Below are 20,139 nucleotides of genomic sequence, written 5' to 3'. Positions count from 1 at the left end.
AAGGGGCGCTGGGAAAACTGGGCAACCACGCATAAAAGAATGAAACTACAACACTTGCTAACACCGCACACAAAATATAAACTCAAAATGGATCGAAGATCTAAACATGAGACCGCAAACGATTACACTGCTGGAGGAAAATTTAGGCAAAACACTCTCTGGTGTAAAGCACAGTAGGATCCTCTCTGGCGAACCTCCCAGAATAATGGGAATAAAAGCAAAACTAAAACAAATGGGACCTACTTAAACTTAAAAGCTTATGCTCAACGAAGGAAACTACAAGCAAAGTGGAAAGACAGAATTCAGAATGGGGGCAAATAATAGCAAATGAAGCAACTCGTAAAGAATTAATCTAAAAAATATACAAGCAACTCCTGCACTCAATTCCAGAAAAGTAGGCGACCCAGGCCAAAAAAAATAATAATCATCATCATGGGCCAAGGAAGTAAACAGACATTTCTCCAAAAAAGAAATACAGATGGCTATCAAACACAGGAAAAGATGCGCAACATCCCTTACTATCAGAGAAACGCAAATCGAAACCACAACGAGGTACCATCTCAGGCCAGTCAGAATAGCTGCTGTCCAAAATCTACAGACAATGAATGTTTGAGAGGGGGCAGAGAAAAAAAGAAACCCTCTCACACTGTCTGTGTGAATTTCAAACTAGCACAGCCACTATGGGAACAACGTACAGAGTGCTCAAAAACCTGGAAATAGAACTGCCATACAACCCAGCAATCCCTCTGCTGGGCATACACACCGAAGAAACCAGAATTAAAACACACTCGTGCCCCAGTGTTCGTCGCGGCTCTCTTTACAACAGATAGGACGTGGAAGCAGCCTAGATGTCCATGGGCAGACGAACTGGAGATGAAAGCTGGGGTAGATATAGACAGTAGAATTTTACTCAGCTCTTAAAAAGAATGCATTTGAATCAGTTCTAATGAGCTGGACGCAAGTGGAGCCTCTTATGCAGAGAAAAGTCAGTCAGAAGGAAAAACCCACGCATATATATGGAATTGAGACAGATGGAATTAACAGTGACCCTATATGCGAGACAGCAAAAGAGACACAGATGTAAAGAACAGATTTCGGGACTCTGTAGGAGAAGGCAAGGGTGCGATGGTTTGAGAGAATAGCATTGAAACATGTATATTATCACATACGAAATACATCGCCAGGCCAGGTTCGATGCACGAGACAGGGAGCTCAGGGCTGGTGCACTGGGATGACCCAGAGGGATGGGATGGGGAGTGGGAATCAGGACGGGGAATGCATGTACACGGCTGATTCGTGTGAACGTACGGCAAAAAGCACCACAATAATGTCAAGTAACTCACCTCCAATTAAACTAAACTTTTTAAAAAACGTACAGGATAACAAAGAGCGAGCAGAAAATACTTTAAACGAGTGAGAATAAAAACACAGCGTATCAGAATTCGTGAGATGCAGATCTAGACGTGCTTATAATTTTAAATGCTTGTATTAGAAAAGAATAAAAGCCTAAGCCAGTGGAAAGAGAAATGGCAAACTCCGTCAAGGCTTTCAGCAAAGGCCACATAGAGGAAACGTGAGGGAGGGGTGTGATTAGCCGGTGCAAACTTCTTGCTGTCACATCTTGTGTTCTTGAGGTGAGCTGGTGGCCAGCTAACTGTGTCCTGCAATCCTCAAGGGAAACAAGTATGATTCCCTATCCCCTGAAAGGAGATTCCCCAGATTGACTTTCACCCTCCAAGGTCCTGGTTGCGAGAAGGGGGTCCCCGTATAGCCTGGTAGTCCCAGCTGGAAGAGGCAGGTCTCAGTTCTCTGTGCCCTCCTCTTACCAAGGCCCCCACACACTGCCCGGCCACCTGCCATGAGGGAGCCAGGTACCCAGCACGCAGCTGACCCTCAGCCTCCTCCGTCTACCCAAATGGGGAGCTCGGTCCTGTAGACTGTGGCCCATGGACATTGCCACAACCATTCGGACATGGAGGTGGGCATGGGACACGGTGGCCGTTGCTTTGAAACCTGGGCCAGGCCGCTGAGTGGCTCCAGCAAGGCCTCCGGGACTCTGCAAGACACAGCCTTTCCTCACGCTTGTCCAAGCACCACAGTTCATTACCCAGCCCAAGGCCCAAGGGCCTGGAAGGCCCTGTGGGAAGGCTTTGATATCTCTCTCAGTGCATTCAGCTGAGAGGCTTTCTGTTGGTGGTGTTGGGTTTGCGAACTTCCCTAATGGTCTTGGGCTGAGGCCTGCAGCTCCGTTTTCCATCCTGCCTCTTTTACAGTGTCTTCCTGGATGAGCTGAGTCAACCTGTGACTAAAAGATGGTAACGTGGACCATCGGGGGCCATTTCCACTGGCCCGATGACCACATCCTACTCTCTTTCTATAACGCAGGGCTTTCAACGTGACAATGTCGTGTGATGTAAAAGCCTTCATCTTCCTCGAACTCAAGTATTTAACTCAGCATACTCTCCTCAAGAACATGTATTGCATACGGGGCTACCATTTATTTTTTCACTGCCGGAATTATACTGGACATGTGATGTACTTCCAACCATTATTTTGGGGCCATAGTCACGTTACAGTGTTTCTTTGGTTTCTGCTGTGCGTGAATCAAGTTTTAGCTGTACGTGTATCCCGTCAATTTTGGATTTCCTTCCCATTTAGGCCACCACAGAGCAGTCGAGTCCCTTTCTTCTTTCACTTTTTCTTTTTATTAAATTCAACTGGGGGTTAATTATGATACAATATTGTAATGGCTTCTGCCATGCATCAACATTAATAAGCCATAAGTACACAGGGGTCCCAGCTATCCTGGAGCCGCTCCCACATCCCTGCCTACGCTATTCTTCGGGATTGCTCCAGAGCACTTGCTCTGCATTCCCTGATTCATGCAGATGAAAACCAGAAAGATGATTTTTCTGCATAAAATATGCAATTGTCCTTCTTTCACATGTGAGAACATGGGTGCAGAGGTTTCTACCTGAAATAGGAAATCGGTATTTCATGTATGAAAATCGACTTGCATCATTTTCTTCATCATATGTGGAATCTTGTGTCTCCCAGACGTATATCTGTGCACACGTTTTCCTACATGAGTGGGGAATTCTATATATTTTACATATGAAAAGTTGAGCCTACAATTCCCTTCTTGAATCCTGAAATTGTATACATTTCGTATATGAAGATCTCCATGAAAGTTTACTGACATGAAGTGTGAAATTAAGATCTGGCGAACCAATATGGAATTGGAATTATCTCTATTTCATAAATGAAATTCTGGGCACCACTGTTTCTTCGTGAAATACTTAACTCCTTGTATTTCTCATGCATAAATCAAGGACTGTCCACCATGAAATAAGGAGTTCTCTATACTTCCTGTATCCAAATCTAGGCATGATTCTCCCTCATGGAAGATGGACTTCTCTATATTTCACATCTGAAGATCAGAATGAACATTTTCCCGTTAGAAATAAAGACATCTATGCATTTCATGCGATCCACTGGTTCTTCAGTCTCTGAAACACCTGTTGGCATTTGTGGCTCTGTGTGTTGCACGCATGTGTGTACTTGTGTCACGTGTTTGTGTGTGTTTGTGGGGGGGTGTGGGGGGTGGGGTGGGGTGTGGTGGGTCTGTGAGTGTGTCAGGACTAAGGGAGGTAGGTGCTCAGTGTGAAACAGCAGACATCCTAGGAGAAAGAGCGTGAGCAGTGGAAACTGTCCAGGCACTTAACCTGAGTGTGCCCACCTGAGCTAGGCGGCCCGGACGTAGGAGTAACTAATGGTCAGGAGGAGCACTTTGGTCCACTTGAAACACTTGCAGGAATAGCTCTGTGCCTCTGGCAAGTGCATCTGCAGGCGCACATCCTTAGCTACGTGGGCGCCTGCCCTAAGCCACGGGCCGGGGGAAAGGCCGAGGGCTGACAGATCGTAGGCCAGGGGCTCCAGGCTGGTTGGGCTTGCGGCTGCATCGTGGGGCTTGGACAGCTAGCCGAGGAAAGTGCTCTGCATCTTCCTCAGAGGAGGGCTGCATTCCTGACAACTGCTCAAGCCTAAGGCACAAGTTTAGCCATGACTCTGCAGCAGGTGCACATGGGTGAGGTCGGCGTAAGCCCGCCCCCACCCGGGCCCCCGCCCCGCTTCCCCATCCCCCTCCACCGCGCACTCCTCCCCCAAACCCCCCTACCCTGCCCGCCTCCCTCCTACTCCCCCCACCCCCACCCCGTGGCTTGCGGTTTGGATCGGAGGAGAGCAACTCTGTCCCTGAGGTACCCAGGAACCCTGTCTTCCTGAGTGTGTCCCTGAGCACACGGGCGCGCTGCCCCAGGGGCAACTTCAAGCTTGAGGACTGTTGCAGCTTCAGGTGGCCCTGGCTCTCCCAGTCGCTGCTCGGGCGCGGCTGCACTGCTAGGCAGGCAAAAGGCTTGCCAGGACACGCCCACTTTGCGCTGGGCCGACATTGGCCGCCTGTCACAGGCTGGCAAGAGGGCCCAGGATTCCAAGGGGCGTGTCCCAGGAGCGAACCGCTTTAGACTCCATTTGATTGGTTCTGGGATGAGGTCAGGAGGTCAGGGTGGAGAGTTCAGCCCCTTCCCGTCGCCATAGTAGGCGGGCCTGGTGGCAGAGGGTTCTGCGCATGCGTCTCTCCCTTTCGCCGTTCCCTGGCTCTTGCCCAGTAACCCGTCGGGAGTAGGACCACGTAGACTGCGGCCGGCGGGCGGCCCGTGAGGGCCGTCTGCCGTGCTCTAGCGTCCAGCTTGTTTGCAGTTCCGGGCTTCGGCGAGAATACCATGGAGAGTGAGACGGGGCCAGAGGAAGGCGGCAGCACTCCGGGATCCTGGATCTTAGTTGTGAGCCCGGGTCTTCATGAGGGAGGGGCCCTGGGGCCTTCCAGTCCGGTGGGGGCGGCAGAGGCGATGCAGGCCGCAGGTGGTGCGCCAGGCGAGGAGGCCGCCCTCTTCTGGGTGGAGGCAGTGGAGGAAGGTGCGGCTGTGGAGGAGGGAGAGGTGGCGGGACTCGGGCAGGAGTTCCAGCTGCTGGTGTTGGACGTCATGGAGGAGGTGGAGGTGGTGGCATACGAGGAGCAGGAGCAGGTGTCCTCGGAGGAGCATGTCCACGACCATCCAAGGCCCGGAGCCCTGAGTGACCGGCCTGCACTGGAGGCGCTGGCAGCCCTGCAGCTGGAGCTGGAGCCCGTGAATAAGAAAGCCGAAAGGGCGCATGCTCGCCTGAAACATAAGACCAGTCAGCAGCGGAAGGTGCATCTAGAGCACAGAAGCGCCATCATCCAGGGCATCCGTGGCTTCTGGGTCGAAGTTGTATCCCTTGGTGTGGTGCTTGTGAGTTTTGTGTTTGTTTGTTTGTTTAAGCCGGGCTATGGCAGGAACAGTTTACAGATCTGGCAGTTCTGGTACCGTATTTACTTTTCTGGATGGTGGGTATTGGTTACCGTCCTGCATATCTGTTCCTGATCGTAGGTGTGATGTCCTTGCTGTTCTGGCTAGCCCAAATTGATAGTTGGGCTATACTTTGAGAGGTCCCTATCAGAATTGTCATTAGCACCAGGGTCTCTTCGGAGAGAAGGCTTGTCTGGAATGGGGGAGGGGTGGGGAAGTGTAAGTGGTCCTACGGGTTCTAGCTAGGAGTGCTTGTTTTCCCGAAGTAAGCTAACTTTCAAGGGGCTGAGATGAAGCTTATCCGGTTAGGAAGAGAACCTCCTCGTGGTAGGGCATTCATGGGCACAGCCTTGGACCTTGTGCGGCATTCATATAGCCCCGCGTGAACCGAAATGTGACGAGTTAACCAGTAGCAAGTTGAAGTCAAACAGGGAGGGCCATTCTACTCTTTAGGCTAGCTTTGTTCTTCCAGCACTTTTACCTCTAGCATCTAGAGGCTCCTTGACCTAAAGCAGTTTATGAACCACCCCCAAATGTCAGTTTTGATGAGCAAGCAAGATGCAGACATGCTTCACTTCATGACCAACTTGGAGGTCAGGCAGGGGACACTGATGATTGTGGAGGGGAGGTGACTGGGGAGGGGAGAGGGCATGGTCTATCCCTAACACAGGAAAGGACAGCTCTTCTGTAAAGAGGTTTCACACCCACCCCACCCCGCACACTTTGTCCTGGCAGGTGGAGGAATTCAGGCATCCCACTCGTCACTGCAAGATCACATTGTCCTTTCGGAGGAATAGGTATTTCCAGAATGAAGTGATTGTCAAGGAGTACCTGATGAAGGTCACTGGTGAGAAGCTGCTCCCTGGATCTTGGGTGGGGGCGGGGGTGGGTAGGGGTGGCGGGCGGTGGCCCGGTGGTTGGGGGCAGAAAAGTCTAGGTTGAATCGAAAAGTGATTTAGGTCTTTCTCCCAAACTGCTTTTCCTGCAGGATACCACGCATCTCATTCCACTCCAGTTCAGTGGCACCAGGGCTTTGAATGGAAGGCATACAGGCGCAGGCACCACGACAGCAGCGTTAACTTCTTCAACTGGTTCTTTGACCACAATTTCACAGGATCTGACTGGATTGCTGAGGTGGGGTCCCACGTGGCCACTGGGCCAGAACTGGTGACTTATGTCGGAGTTGTTGGCCGTGCACGGGAGGGCTCATGGTCTGGCCAGGCCTGTGCTGACCTTGCTCATTTCCCTGGCAGATCATCATAAGGGATCTGTGGCCCAATCCTTTGCAGTACTATGTGAGGAGGAAGGCTGCACCACAAAAGGTACCAGGAGGACGAGAGGTGAGGCGCCCAGGGGCCGAGCACTGGCATAAGTGTTGTCAAAAACTTGGGTCATTTATTCCACTTGTGAAGACAGTGAGACTCCGTGGAGTACAGAGTGACACCAGGGCATGAGGGAATCAGCAAGGGACAGCAAGGGTAGAGAACTGGGGTGAAGAACAGGTTCTAAGTAGAGAAGCTTGAGGTGGATGAAGTGGCCTGGACAGGCCAAAGCCACTGCAGTTTATATCTGAGGCAGCTGCACATGGCTGAACCGTCATTCCATGGCCAACAAGTCCAGCCTCAGGCTGCTCTTAAATTGGGACCCACCTGCTCTTCCTCATGAAGTCCCATTTCCAAAAAGGCCTGTGAGTCTCCTTTGTGCAAGGCGGTTCCCCCAGTGACCCATCATTTGATTCGATTCTGATCACCACACTCGTTTTGGTTTTTAATTTGCGTTTGCATCTTTTTCCTGCCACCCTCATTCTGAGCATACTGACCACTCTGCAGGATTATGGAGAATCCTCTTTTATTTATTTTAACTGGAGGATTATGACTTTACAATACCGTGACAGGTTTTGCTGTACATGGGCCAACATGAATCACCGATAGGGATACACGTGTCCCCCCAAATGCCGAACCCGCCACCCACCGACCTCCCCTGCCTGGCTGTCTGGGTTGCCCCCAACATGACTTTGGTTGCCTTGCTGCACGCGTCAAACTCGCACTGATCATCTGTTGTGCATAAGCTAATGTAAACGTTTTGGGGCTACTCTCTCACATTGACCCACCGTCACCACCTCCCACTGAGGCCAAAGTCTGTTCTTTATATGTCTGTTACTTCTTTGCTGCCCTGCATGTTGGATGTTCAGCACCACGTACAAGGTCCTCAACTCCATATATTTGTGTGAACGGACAGTGTTTGTCTTTCTCTTTCTGACTTACTTCACGCGGTATAGTAGGCTCCACGTTCATTCCATCTCATTAGAACTGACATGGACGCGTTCCATGTTAGTGCTGTGTAAGACACCGCTGTGTATGTGTACTCCAACTTCCTTATCCCTTCATCTGCTGATGGACACGTAGGCTGCTTCCACGTCCTAGCTATTGTAAATAGTTCTATGCTGAAGACTGGGATACCTGTTTTTTACTCTGTGCTTCTAGGGCATGTAAACGTTCACAGACACACCCCCCTGGGAACTGACTTGAAAGAATCAAGCTGTCTTTAGAGTTTCCGGGGAGGGTAAGTGTACATATCTCTGTCTCTCTGTTTTGAAAGGAACCCGATCCCCCCAGCTTTTGAGACACTTAACGATGGCGTGCCCCCCTTCACCTAAAACAGAAAACCGAAGAAGCTGCTTCACGTGAAGACCAATGGCCAGCATAGTTCTCTTGGACGGGAAAGTAGTGAAGAGTGGTCTGGTGCTGAAGTGGATCGACAGTGAGACACCAGTAACCCTGAATTCACTGCAAAGGAAAAATAAAAAGCATCAGCTGCATGCGTGCGTGTATTGTTTGGGCAGGTCCTCAGGACAAACACTTCAGCTGCATGTACGAGTGTCAGTTCACCGCGTGGGAATTACCAGTCTGTGGAGATTCATAGAGGGGGCTAAGTCGTATGTTGGGGTTGTGTCAGGGGGTGACGTTCTTCCTGTGGGGTGGGGGTTGGGGAGGACGGAGAAGGAAGATGAGGGGCCTATTGACTGTGGGTCTGGCAATTTTACAAGGGAAATGTGGCTGTTCGTGGAAAGGGTCTGGTGAACAAGGGCCAGAGATTGAAACAGTGGAATGCAATTCTGTTGGAAGGTGGTGGCCCAGGTATCTTCTCTGTTGCCTATCATCAGACACTTTAATAAGGGTACAGAACAAAGGAAAAGCCTTATCATTGAACTCGCTATGAACCTCGAAGGCCACATGTGTATGAGTGTGTATATGAGTGCACGGTCAGCTTTGCTGAGAGTCTGCTTCCCAGAGCTAGGGTTCCAGGTAACATCTTAGGGCATTGTGTATAAGGTATATGGAGGGGGGCTGTGGCCTAGGGAGAAAGTGAGGGGTGGGAAGGCAGTGAGGATACTAGTTTCTGGCAAAGGTGACCAGGGGAAAAGAGAAATTGCAAGGAATCAGATAAAGGAAAACAGATCCCGTCGTAGATGTTAGAGCTCATGTGAACTCTGTTATTTTTTCCAAGAACTCAGCTTCGGTATAGCGTGTCCAGGGGCAGAAGTGAGGGGAAAGAGGCTGTTAGGGTGAGCCTATGCAGCCATGTGGTCTGTGTCCCATGCTGCTGCTGCTGCTGCTGCTGCTGCTGCAGCTCAGGGGTCAATATCCCTTTTTCCAGGAAGGCTTAAGGTCTTTGCCCAAGGCCCTCTGTCAGGCCAAGCTGTAGAAAAAGCATTTTTTCTCACCAGCCCTCTGGTGACAGTTTCTCTTCCTTGTGGAATGGCTCAGCACAGAATGTTTTCAACCACAAAGGAGCTGTCCTTCATCTAGGGCTTTGCCACTACTGTGTGGGCCAAGGGCCAGTGGGAACAGCTGGAGCACATGGAGCTCACTGAGGGACTGGTCGGCACTTAGGGTGGTCCTTCTGAAGTAGATGACTGCTTTCTGGAATCGCGTCCACCTCTGGATTGAGCAAAAGACAGACTGGCACAAATGGAGTAGGCAGAGTTCAGCGTCTGTCCCCCCACTCTTGTCCTCTCATCCCAGATAGAAGGGCTCCACCGTGGGCATGCCTGAGGGTGATGTCCCACATGAAGTTCTGTCTCGCATGAAGTTCTCACTCTACAACTTTTCTCCCTGAAGCAGCATCTCTTTTGAGGGCAAAGGGTAAAGTTCACAGGTTTTATGGATGTCCTCTTCACGGTGCCCTGCATGAGATCTCCTGCCCAGGGCCAGCTTTTGCATTTGACCATGTACACCCCAGCTTTGCCCCTTCTCCAGAGACGCATCTACAGCGCTAGAAGGCAAGGCTTGGCCGTCTCTGGGTGCTTTCTGAACAAGCAGCCCAGGAGACACTGGAAACATGTCTTCTTACTTTCTGAATCTGTCAACGTCCAAGAATCCGTGGGGCTCCGGCAGGCTGGTACCTGTCTTTCCCAGTCCTAGTTCAAAACAAAACAAAGCAGAAACTATGGTGTGATAACTCGACAGCGGGTGTGAGATGGCATACTGGGGCATGGTTTTCGGGACCTTAGACTGGGCTCATTCTAGGGACTGCATGGCATTTACCCACATTCAGAAGTTTCCGTAAGGCATTGCAAAGAAGTTAAAGACAAGAAAAGTTTAGGACAGGGTCCCCCAGTGCCTAATATTTCCTGCCAGTGCTTCAGGACCAGGGTTGGCATTAGCTCTAACCTGTCCTCGAGTGGAGTGCAGAGATAGTCTTCGTTGACTGGATGGTCATCCTCTGGAGACTTGCCGTGACTTGTGTCCCAGGCTCTCTAGGGCTTTCACTTGGGCCCTAAAGGCTAGGTGCTCTTAGAGTTGACTGCACACTTGGATGTGTCGTGTAAGGTTTTCTTCCGCCGAATATCGATGCGTGTGAGACTCGCCGGTTTAGTGATGAATTCACGCGCATTCTGGCTCAACCAGCCTGAGCTGCATTTGCTTCCTGTGCCCTGGATGTGTTCATGTTTTCCTCTGTTTACAATGAAGACTGGGTGTCTCCATTGTGTTTGCCCATGAATGTGAGTTGATGTTTCTTCCTGTGGGTCTGCCTATGCCTCCTGTCCTCTTTCATGTTGCACCCATGCTTGTGCCATTATGCACAGCTCTGCTGCCATATCTGTCTGAGTTCTTGCACGTCCCTATTCAACCTACATGCGTGGTGTTGCTCGTATTTACTCCTTCTTTGGTTAAGTTTGCGTATCTTTGTTAGACTGCATGTGAAGTGGACCTATTCTTTCCTTCCTGGATCAAATGCTTCCAACATCTTGAATTGTGACTTTTTGAAAGACTTCCATGATATTTGTGCACATCAAGAAATGCTTTATCACAGGAATAGTTAACAGTGACCCACATGTGGAAACAAGAATACCCACACACTTACAGTAATGCCTGACGTGCAGGAATATCACTCATTGCAGGGAGAATATTGATTAGGATCACAGAGGGCAAAGATGTTGCAGGAATGCATATGTCAGGAAATGTTTTTGTTTTTCTCTGTCAGGAACGGTTTGGGGTTGACTTGTTAAGTGTTCTATAAACAGCGCCGCACGGTTGAAATACACTAACGTTTACCCCTACCCATGTGTCCTTGTGTTGATCATTCAACTGGCATTGCCCATGCAGAATTTCTTCATGATTGTCAGTAAATCATCCCCCAGGTGATAGGAATTGGGGCTTGCCTTTCTGTACAGAGAAAGTTGTGAAAGAGTTCTTGTGCTCACTGACCTTCTATAGCCTAGGGAAAAGGCGGTGCGAGATCAATTTCAAGTTCAAAGTCCCTTGCTATTTCTGTGTCGTTTCTGGAAGGAAAGCCCAGGGAATGGAATCACACCAACCCGACTGGCACGGTGAACCAGTCCAAGGCAACAGGAGTAGAGAACACAGGCACAGGTCACTCTGCTGTCCACAGTGAGGACTTCCAACCCTGCCAACCTCTTTGGATATCAGTCCCACTCATGAGCCATTCCCATTCACCTTCCACGATATACCATAGAAGTAGAAGAGGACACTGACTTGATCAATTACCGATTGAAAACATCAACGGGGCAAAAAAAAAAAAAAAAAAAGAGTGGTGCTTACCAAAGTCCATTATCCTGGATCAGTAAACCAAAGTTCCGCATGTGTGCAAGTTGCTTTTCAGAATTGTTGGTGTGTGAGTGTGTGAGTGTGTGTATGAGTGTGTGTGTGCGTGCACGCGCGTGCACGCGCGTGCAAACACATGTGCGCTGGGCAAAATGTGTGTGTGAACTCTCTGAACTGGCCTGGCTGGGGGATGGAAGAATGCACACTGAAAACATGAAAGAGCTTGTGTAAAGTACGACGATCTTGGGGCGGCAGAAACACTGGAGAAAAGCCCTGGAGGAAAGCCCAGGGATCTCACCCACGGAGCAAGCTGTACATGTAAACAGGCATGTAAGTGTAAACACGGATCCCTGAGGAGAAAGGAGAGGCAGGCCAAAAGCACCTGAGGCAAGTCAGGGAGGATGCTAAGGAGCAGAGCCAGAGTGGGCCAGACTCCCCGGCACAGAAGAGGGGCTACGCACAGCCCTTAGGACACCCGGCCACAAAGGGTTTTCTGTCCTCAGGTGAAGGAGCATTCTTTCCCCGACATGACCAGCCATATGAACACAGCTTGCCCTTTTCTCTAAGGTTTGGGAACTGTAGCAGCACTTAGCGCTGCTATGTGCAGCCTTTGCCAGTTTGAAACATCACTCCTTAAAAGGGTGTCCTAGGTTGATCCTCTCACCTGTCCCAGTCCCACAGGCCTGGGCTGATGGGGTAGGCTGGCGTGTGTTCTCACCTGGGGGCTGGATGAGAACAGAGCTACTTTGAAAGCGCCTCTGTACAATAAATGGGCAGACTTCAATTCCTCTGGCACTGGTGAGTCATGGCTCTTAGCGGGACACTGTTCTTAGCATCTCCGGATTGAGAGATGTTTCGTCTCTATATCTCTCTCTACACAGAGAAGTCCAGGTTTGTGTCACATTTGGACACGTGGGCAACAGTCTTTTACGTGAAGCGCGGAACTCGTTATTTCCCGAAAGAATACATGCATTAAGTTTTCTGCCAAGAAATGTGGCATTCTCTCTGTTTCACCTGTGAAAATCTCACCACAAACTTCCCAAAAGGGAAATGGAATTCTCTATATGTTATATGAATCATGGGTGCACGTGTTATTTGCCGGCATGAAATTTGGAATTCTGTGTATTTCCCGTATGAAAACCTGGGTGCTGACTTTTGCACATGAAATCTGGAATGTCGTGTATTAAACTTAGGAACATCAGGCCACTGATTTTAGCACACAAAATACGGAATTTTGATGACTTTACGTATGTAATCCGGGGCACTGATTTTTCCTCTGTTGAGTACGGATTTCCTTACATGTCTTTATCTTTCCTCTGTAAGAAAATCGTGGCAGAGACTTAGTCCATGAGCTAATGAACTGTTTGTATTTCATGTAGGAGAATCTGGGTCGTGATTTTACTACATGAAACATGCAGTTCTCTGTATTTAATGAATGAACATCTGGGCACCGATTTTCCTGCCTTGAATATGGGTTTCTCTACGTCGGCATTTGAAACTCCAGGCACGGAGCTTTTCCCCGCGAAATATGAAATTCTGGTATTTCACATTGAATTGGGCATAAACAAGGTAACACGAAATACGGAATTTTTCATCTTTCTCATTTGAAAATCTGTGTGCTGACTTGCGTTATGAGTTACAGAACACTGTATATGTAACAACTGAAAGAATTGGCCTCGATTTTCCTACACAAAATATGGAATTTTCTATTTCATACATAAAGTGATTTTCACGCTTGAGGTATGAAGTCACTGTCAATGAAAACAGGAAGTCAATCCTTGTTCAAGGTGATGAACAGGTAAGTCAAAAACCTTGAGCATGAGACCACACCTGAAAGGGGAACCCTGAATGTTCTGAAACTCTGAGACTGGATAAAACCTGGTCTTTTATGCAAAATGGGGGGACAGAAGTACTAACTAAGAGCCCTAACCCCAAGACCTGGATGTTTCCTCTTTAGCCACACTCACTCTTGAGCAGGGTTGCTTTAAAAAGCCACATGTAAGAACAATCAGTCTGGGGACAGCGGACAGCCGTGGTCAGCCGGCCTGGTGTGAATTCACAAGCGAGCTCTAAGGCAGGTCAAGCGGGGATTCTAGATCCTGGCTGCTACCATTCAAATGCCAATTAGACATTCACGGATTATGTGACCCCGGACAACCTGTTTGACCTGGCCAGATCTCAGTGTGCTCATCTGTAACATGGGTGTGAGGACGTCCCTGAAACCCCACTGGTTGAGACCTAGCCTTCCAATGTGGGGGGTACGGTTTTGATTCCCTACTCAGGGAGATAAGATTCCCCAAGCCTTGTAGTCAACGACACCAAAACGTTTTGAAAGAAGGAAAGTACAGCAATATTACAACAAATTCAATAAAGACCTTACAAATTGTCCACACTAAACAAAAGTGTTACTGATATGAAGCCCAATGAGACATTAGGCTTTCTCTCAAAAGACATTAGGTGTTCACTCAAAAACCCGCTTTCATTCTACAGCTGTCTAGCAACTCCTGTTCTAGGCCCCAGCAGGGAGCAGAAGGGACTCCCCAGAGAGCTGCAATTCTGGTGGTGATTTTCACTCCCCGGGTTCTCCAGACATGAACCTGCACATCACTCCAGAGCACCCTCATCCGACAGCAAGCTTTACTTGCCCGGATTAGACAGTGAGCATGAAAGCACTCGGCAAATTAAGAGAGAAGTAGAGAGGAGGGCTGGGGTGGTGGACGGGACGCTTTGGGAATCTGGGATTACCAGGTGCAAACTCTTATACGTAAAATAAACAACAAGGTCCTCCTGTGTAGCACAGGGAACGACAATCAATATCCTGTGGTAAGCCATAATGGAAAGGAATATGAAAAAGTATGCGTGTATATAACTGAATCATTGTCTTGTACCGTCGAAATTAATACACCCTTCTACATCACCTATACTTCAATAAAATAAATTTTAAAAGACAGAAGACAGAACCTAAATGGAGAGTGTGCCCACAAGTGAACACAGAGCAGGCAAGCCTGGCCACCACATCCCTAACAAGGACCAGGCCAAGAGAACAGGCGAGTTGGGGAGGGATTCCACCACTTCCTGGTCCCCTTTAATTCCTGGAAAGACCCAAAGCTGGGCTTCCCCAATCCAACCACGGGCACTCACTCTGCTAGCGTACTCGGCGGTGCCTGCAGCGACATCAGCTGAAGCGGTGGCGATGGGCGCGCTGACCGAAGATGCAAGGGTGCTCGTGGGTCCTGAGCTGGGGACCAGGGGCGACGAATCCGTGTTGGTCACCAGGGTGATGGTGGAGGTTGATGGCTTCTGTGTGATCTCGTTCTGCTGGACACCTGAAAAAGCAAATGTGCTTGGTCTCCCCACCGCCTGGGGAAGGCTGTCCCAGCTCCAAGCGGCGGTGGGAGCAGGGCCCAATCCACACTCTTCGAGTTTCTCTGCTTTCAAGGGAAAACGACTCTCACCTTAGCCAAATTTGAGCAAGGCTCCACGGAGCCCTTTCTCAGTAAGGCCTGCACCTGGGTCTTTAAGTTTGCAACAGCTCAAGGCTGCATGCCTTGGATGACCCCCACCCCTTTAAAGTCCCCACCTACGAAAACTCAAGGCTGCCAATAGAAGTGACTATGTGCTCCACTCAACACTTAAGGATAGGGCCCGTTGCCCAGTCTCTACGGGAGGGCAGAAAGCCTGCCTTTAAGAGGTAACAGGGTTAGCAAACCCAGATATTCCGCATGGACCGACACCCCCTGCGCACGTTCTGTCAAACTGTCATTTTCTGACTCTATAGACTTCCCATGATTCCCCTTGCCTATTCCCAAATTCTCCCTTTAAAACCCCAGTTCCTTGTGTACACATTGGTGTTGGTGTCAGTTCATGCTGGGCATTTGGCCCTCCTGCAATAGTAAATAGTGGACTAAAATCTATCAAAGAAGAATGAAACTGCAGGAATCAGCCTGCCTAACTTCAAGCTATACTACAAAGCCACCGTCATCAATGCAGTATGGTACTGGCACAAAGACAGAAACATAAGTCAATGGAACAAAAGAGAAAGCCCAGAGATACATATCCGCACCTACGGACACCTTATCTTTGACAAAGCAGACGAGGATGTACAATGCAGAAAAGACAATCTCTTCAGCAAAGGGCGCTGGGAAAACTGGGCAACCACGCATAAAAGAATGAAACTACAACACTTGCTAACACCGCACACAAAATATAAACTCAAAATGGATCGAAGATCTAAACATGAGACCGCAAACGATTACACTGCTGGAGGAAAATTTAGGCAAAACACTCTCTGGTGTAAAGCACAGTAGGATCCTCTCTGGCGAACCTCCCAGAATAATGGGAATAAAAGCAAAACTAAAACAAATGGGACCTACTTAAACTTAAAAGCTTATGCTCAACGAAGGAAACTACAAGCAAAGTGAAAAGACAGAATTCAGAATGGGGGCAAATAATAGCAAATGAAGCAACTTGTAAAGAATTAATCTAAAAAATATACAAGCAACTCCTGCACTCAATTCCAGAAAAGTAGGCGACCCAGGCCAAAATAAAAAAATAATAATAATCATGGGCCAAAGAAGTAAACAGACATTTCTCCAAAAAAGAAATACAGATGGCTATCAAACACATGAAAAGATGCGCAACATCCCTTACTATCAGGGAAACGCAAATCGAAACCACAACGAGGTACCATCTCAGGCCGGTCAGAATGGCTGCTGTCCAAAATCTACAGACAATAAACGTTTGAGAGGGGGCAGAGAAAAAAAGAAACCCTCTCACACTGTCTGTGTGAATTTCAAACTAGCACAGCCACTATGGGAACAACGTACAGACTGCTCAAAAACCTGGAATTAGAACTGCCATACAACCCAGCAATCCCTCTGCTGGGCATACACACCGAAGAAACCAGAATTAAAAGACTCTCGTGCCCCAGTGTTCGTCGCGGCTCTCTTTACAACAGATAGGACGTGGAAGCAGCCTAGATGTCCATGGGCAGACGAACTGGAGACGCAAGCCGGGGTAGATATAGACAGTAGAATATTACTCAGCTCTTAAAAAGAATGCATTTGAATCAGTTCTAATGAGCTGGACGCAAGTGGAGCCTCTTATGCAGAGAAAAGTCAGTCAGAAGGAAAAACCCACGCATATATATGGAATTGAGACAGATGGAATTAACAGTGACCCTATATGCGAGACAGCAAAAGAGACACAGATGTAAAGAACAGATTTCGGGACTCTGTAGGAGAAGGCAAGGGTGCGATGGTTTGAGAGAATAGCATTGAAACATGTATATTATCACATACGAAATACATCGCCAGGCCAGGTTCGATGCACGAGACAGGGAGCTCAGGGCTGGTGCACTGGGATGACCCAGAGGGATGGGATGGGGAGTGGGAATCAGGACGGGGAATGCATGTACACGGCTGATTCGTGTGAACGTACGGCAAAAAGCACCACAATAATGTCAAGTAACTCACCTCCAATTAAACTAAACTTTTTAAAAAACGTACAGGATAACAAAGAGCGAGCAGAAAATACTTTAAACGAGTGAGAGTAAAAACACAGCGTATCAGAATTCGTGAGATGCAGATCTAGACGTGCTTATAATTTTAAATGCTTGTATTAGAAAAGAATAAAAGCCTAAGCCAGTGGAAAGAGAAATGGCAAACTCCGTCAAGGCTTTCAGCAAAGGCCACATAGAGGAAACGTGAGGGAAGGGTGTGATTAGCCGGTGCAAACTTCTTGCTGTCACATCTTGTGTTCTTGAGGTGAGCTGGTGGCCAGCTAACTGTGTCCTGCAATCCTCAAGGGAAACAAGTATGATTCCCTATCCCCTGAAAGGAGATTCCCCAGATTGACTTTCACCCTCCAAGGTCCTGGTTGCGAGAAGGGGGTCCCCGTATAGCCTGGTAGTCCCAGCTGGAAGAGGCAGGTCTCAGTTCTCTGTGCCCTCCTCTTACCAAGGCCCCCACACACTGCCCGGCCACCTGCCATGAGGGAGCCAGGTACCCAGCACGCAGCTGACCCTCAGCCTCCTCCGTCTACCCAAATGGGGAGCTCGGTCCTGTAGACTGTGGCCCATGGACATTGCCACAACCATTCGGACATGGAGGTGGGCATGGGACACGGTGGCCGTTGCTTTGAAACCTGGGCCAGGCCGCTGAGTGGCTCCAGCAAGGCCTCCGGGACTCTGCAAGACACAGCCTTTCCTCACGCTTGTCCAAGCACCACAGTTCATTACCCAGCCCAAGGCCCAAGGGCCTGGAAGGCCCTGTGGGAAGGCTTTGATATCTCTCTCAGTGCATTCAGCTGAGAGGCTTTCTGTTGGTGGTGTTGGGTTTGCGAACTTCCCTAATGGTCTTGGGCTGAGGCCTGCAGCTCCGTTTTCCATCCTGCCTCTTTTACAGTGTCTTCCTGGATGAGCTGAGTCAACCTGTGACTAAAAGATGGTAACGTGGACCATCGGGGGCCATTTCCACTGGCCCGATGACCACATCCTACTCTCTTTCTATAACGCAGGGCTTTCAACGTGACAATGTCGTGTGATGTAAAAGCCTTCATCTTCCTCGAACTCAAGTATTTAACTCAGCATACTCTCCTCAAGAACATGTATTGCATACGGGGCTACCATTTATTTTTTCACTGCCGGAATTATACCGGACATGTGATGTACTTCCAACCATTATTTTGGGGCCATAGTCACGTTACAGTGTTTCTTTGGTTTCTGCTGTGCGTGAATCAAGTTTTAGCTGTACGTGTATCCCGTCAATTTTGGATTTCCTTCCCATTTAGGCCACCACAGAGCAGTCGAGTCCCTTTCTTCTTTCACTTTTTCTTTTTATTAAATTCAACTGGGGGTTAATTATGATACAATATTGTAATGGCTTCTGCCATGCATCAACATTAATAAGCCATAAGTACACAGGGGTCCCAGCTATCCTGGAGCCGCTCCCACATCCCTGCCTACGCTATTCTTCGGGATTGCTCCAGAGCACTTGCTCTGCATTCCCTGATTCATGCAGATGAAAACCAGAAAGATGATTTTTCTGCATAAAATATGCAATTGTCCTTCTTTCACATGTGAGAACATGGGTGCAGAGGTTTCTACCTGAAATAGGAAATCGGTATTTCATGTATGAAAATCGACTTGCATCATTTTCTTCATCATATGTGGAATCTTGTGTCTCCCAGACGTATATCTGTGCACACGTTTTCCTACATGAGTGGGGAATTCTATATATTTTACATATGAAAAGTTGAGCCTACAATTCCCTTCTTGAATCCTGAAATTGTATACATTTCGTATATGAAGATCTCCATGAAAGTTTACTGACATGAAGTGTGAAATTAAGATCTGGCGAACCAATATGGAATTGGAATTATCTCTATTTCATAAATGAAATTCTGGGCACCACTGTTTCTTCGTGAAATACTTAACTCCTTGTATTTCTCATGCATAAATCAAGGACTGTCCACCATGAAATAAGGAGTTCTCTATATTTCCTGTATCCAAATCTAGGCATGATTCTCCCCCATGGAAGATGGACTTCTCTATATTTCACATCTGAAGATCAGAATGAACATTTTCCCGTTAGAAATAAAGACATCTATGCATTTCATGCGATCCACTGGTTCTTCAGTCTCTGAAACACCTGTTGGCATTGTGGCTCTGTGTGTTGCACGCATGTGTGTACTTGTGTCACATGTTTGTGTGTGTGTGTGGGGAGGGAGGTGGGGTGTGGTGGGTCTGTGCGTGTGTCAGGACTAAGGGAGGTAGGTGCTCAGTGTGAAACAGCAGACGTCCTAGGAGAAAGAGCGTGAGCAGTGGAAACTGTCCAGGCACTTAACCTGAGTGTGCCCACCTGAGCTAGGCGGCCCGGACGTAGGAGTAACTAATGGTCAGGAGGAGCACTTTGGTCCACTTGAAACACTTGCAGGAATAGCTCTGTGCCTCTGGCAAGTGTATCTGCAGGCGCACATCCTTAGCTACGTGGGCGCCTGCCCTAAGCCACGGGCCGGGGGAAAGGCCGAGGGCTGACAGACCGTAGGCCAGGGGCTCCAGGCTGGTTGGGCTTGGGGCTGCATCGTGGGGCTTGGACAGCTAGCCGAGGAAAGTGCTCTGCCTCTTCCTCAGAGGAGGGCTGCATTCCTGACAACTGCTCAAGCCTAAGGCACAAGTTTAGCCGTGACTCTGCAGCAGGTGCACATGGGTGAGGTCGGCGTAAGCCCGCCCCCACCCGGGCCCCCGCCCCGCTTCCCCATCCCCCTCCACCGCGCACTCCTCCCCCAAACCCCCTACCCTGCCCGCCTCCCTCCTACTCCCCCGACCCCCACCCCGTGGCTTGCGGTTTGGATCGGAGGAGAGCAACTCTGTCCCTGAGGTACCCAGGAAACCTGTCTTCCTGAGTGGGTCCCTGAGCACACGAGCGGGCTGCCCCAGGGGCAACTTCAAGCTTGAGGACTGTTGCAGCTTCAGGTGGCCCTGGCTCTCCCAGTCGCTGCTCGGGCGCGGCTGCACTGCTAGGCAGGCAAAAGGCTTGCCAGGACACGCCCTCTTTGCGCTGGGCCGACATTAGCCGCCTGTCACAGGCTGGCAGAGGGCCCAGGATTCCAAGGGGCGTGTCCAGGGAGCGAACCGCTTTAGACTCCATTTGATTGGTTCTGGGATGAGGTCAGGAGGTCAGGGT

The 20,139-nt window shown here is 49.2% G+C and overlaps 1 protein-coding gene across 1 annotated transcript; it reads left to right on the top strand.

Moving 5' to 3' along the window:
* The first annotated feature begins 4,551 nt into the window (after window positions 1-4,551).
* LOC132344511 (testis-specific Y-encoded protein 3-like) lies at window positions 4,552-8,205 on the top strand. Its single transcript, XM_059884143.1, has 6 exons — window positions 4,552-5,309; window positions 5,903-5,980; window positions 6,123-6,234; window positions 6,376-6,521; window positions 6,641-6,727; window positions 7,986-8,205. The coding sequence occupies exons 1-6, from the start codon at window positions 4,782-4,784 to the stop codon at window positions 8,007-8,009; spliced, it is 975 nt and encodes a 324-aa protein (XP_059740126.1). The 5' UTR covers window positions 4,552-4,781; the 3' UTR covers window positions 8,010-8,205.
* The last annotated feature ends 11,934 nt before the right edge of the window (window positions 8,206-20,139 follow it).

Source organism: Bos taurus, chromosome Y (genome assembly GCF_002263795.3).
Source record: "Bos taurus isolate L1 Dominette 01449 registration number 42190680 breed Hereford chromosome Y, ARS-UCD2.0, whole genome shotgun sequence".
NCBI classification, from domain to species: Eukaryota; Metazoa; Chordata; class Mammalia; order Artiodactyla; family Bovidae; genus Bos; species Bos taurus.
Note: the sequence above shows the minus strand (reverse complement) of the source record. Positions and strands in the feature narration are given on the sequence as shown.

Bases quoted from the DNA above. Each gene is read 5' to 3' on its own strand.
- LOC132344511 (XM_059884143.1), top strand. From the start codon at position 4,782: ATGGAGAGTGAGACGGGGCCAGAGGAAGGCGGCAGCACTCCGGGATCC. The intron at 6,235-6,375 runs GTGAGAAGCTGC...CTTTTCCTGCAG, and splicing joins GTACCTGATGAAGGTCACTG to GATACCACGCATCTCATTCC. The intron at 6,522-6,640 runs GTGGGGTCCCAC...TTTCCCTGGCAG, and splicing joins GATCTGACTGGATTGCTGAG to ATCATCATAAGGGATCTGTG.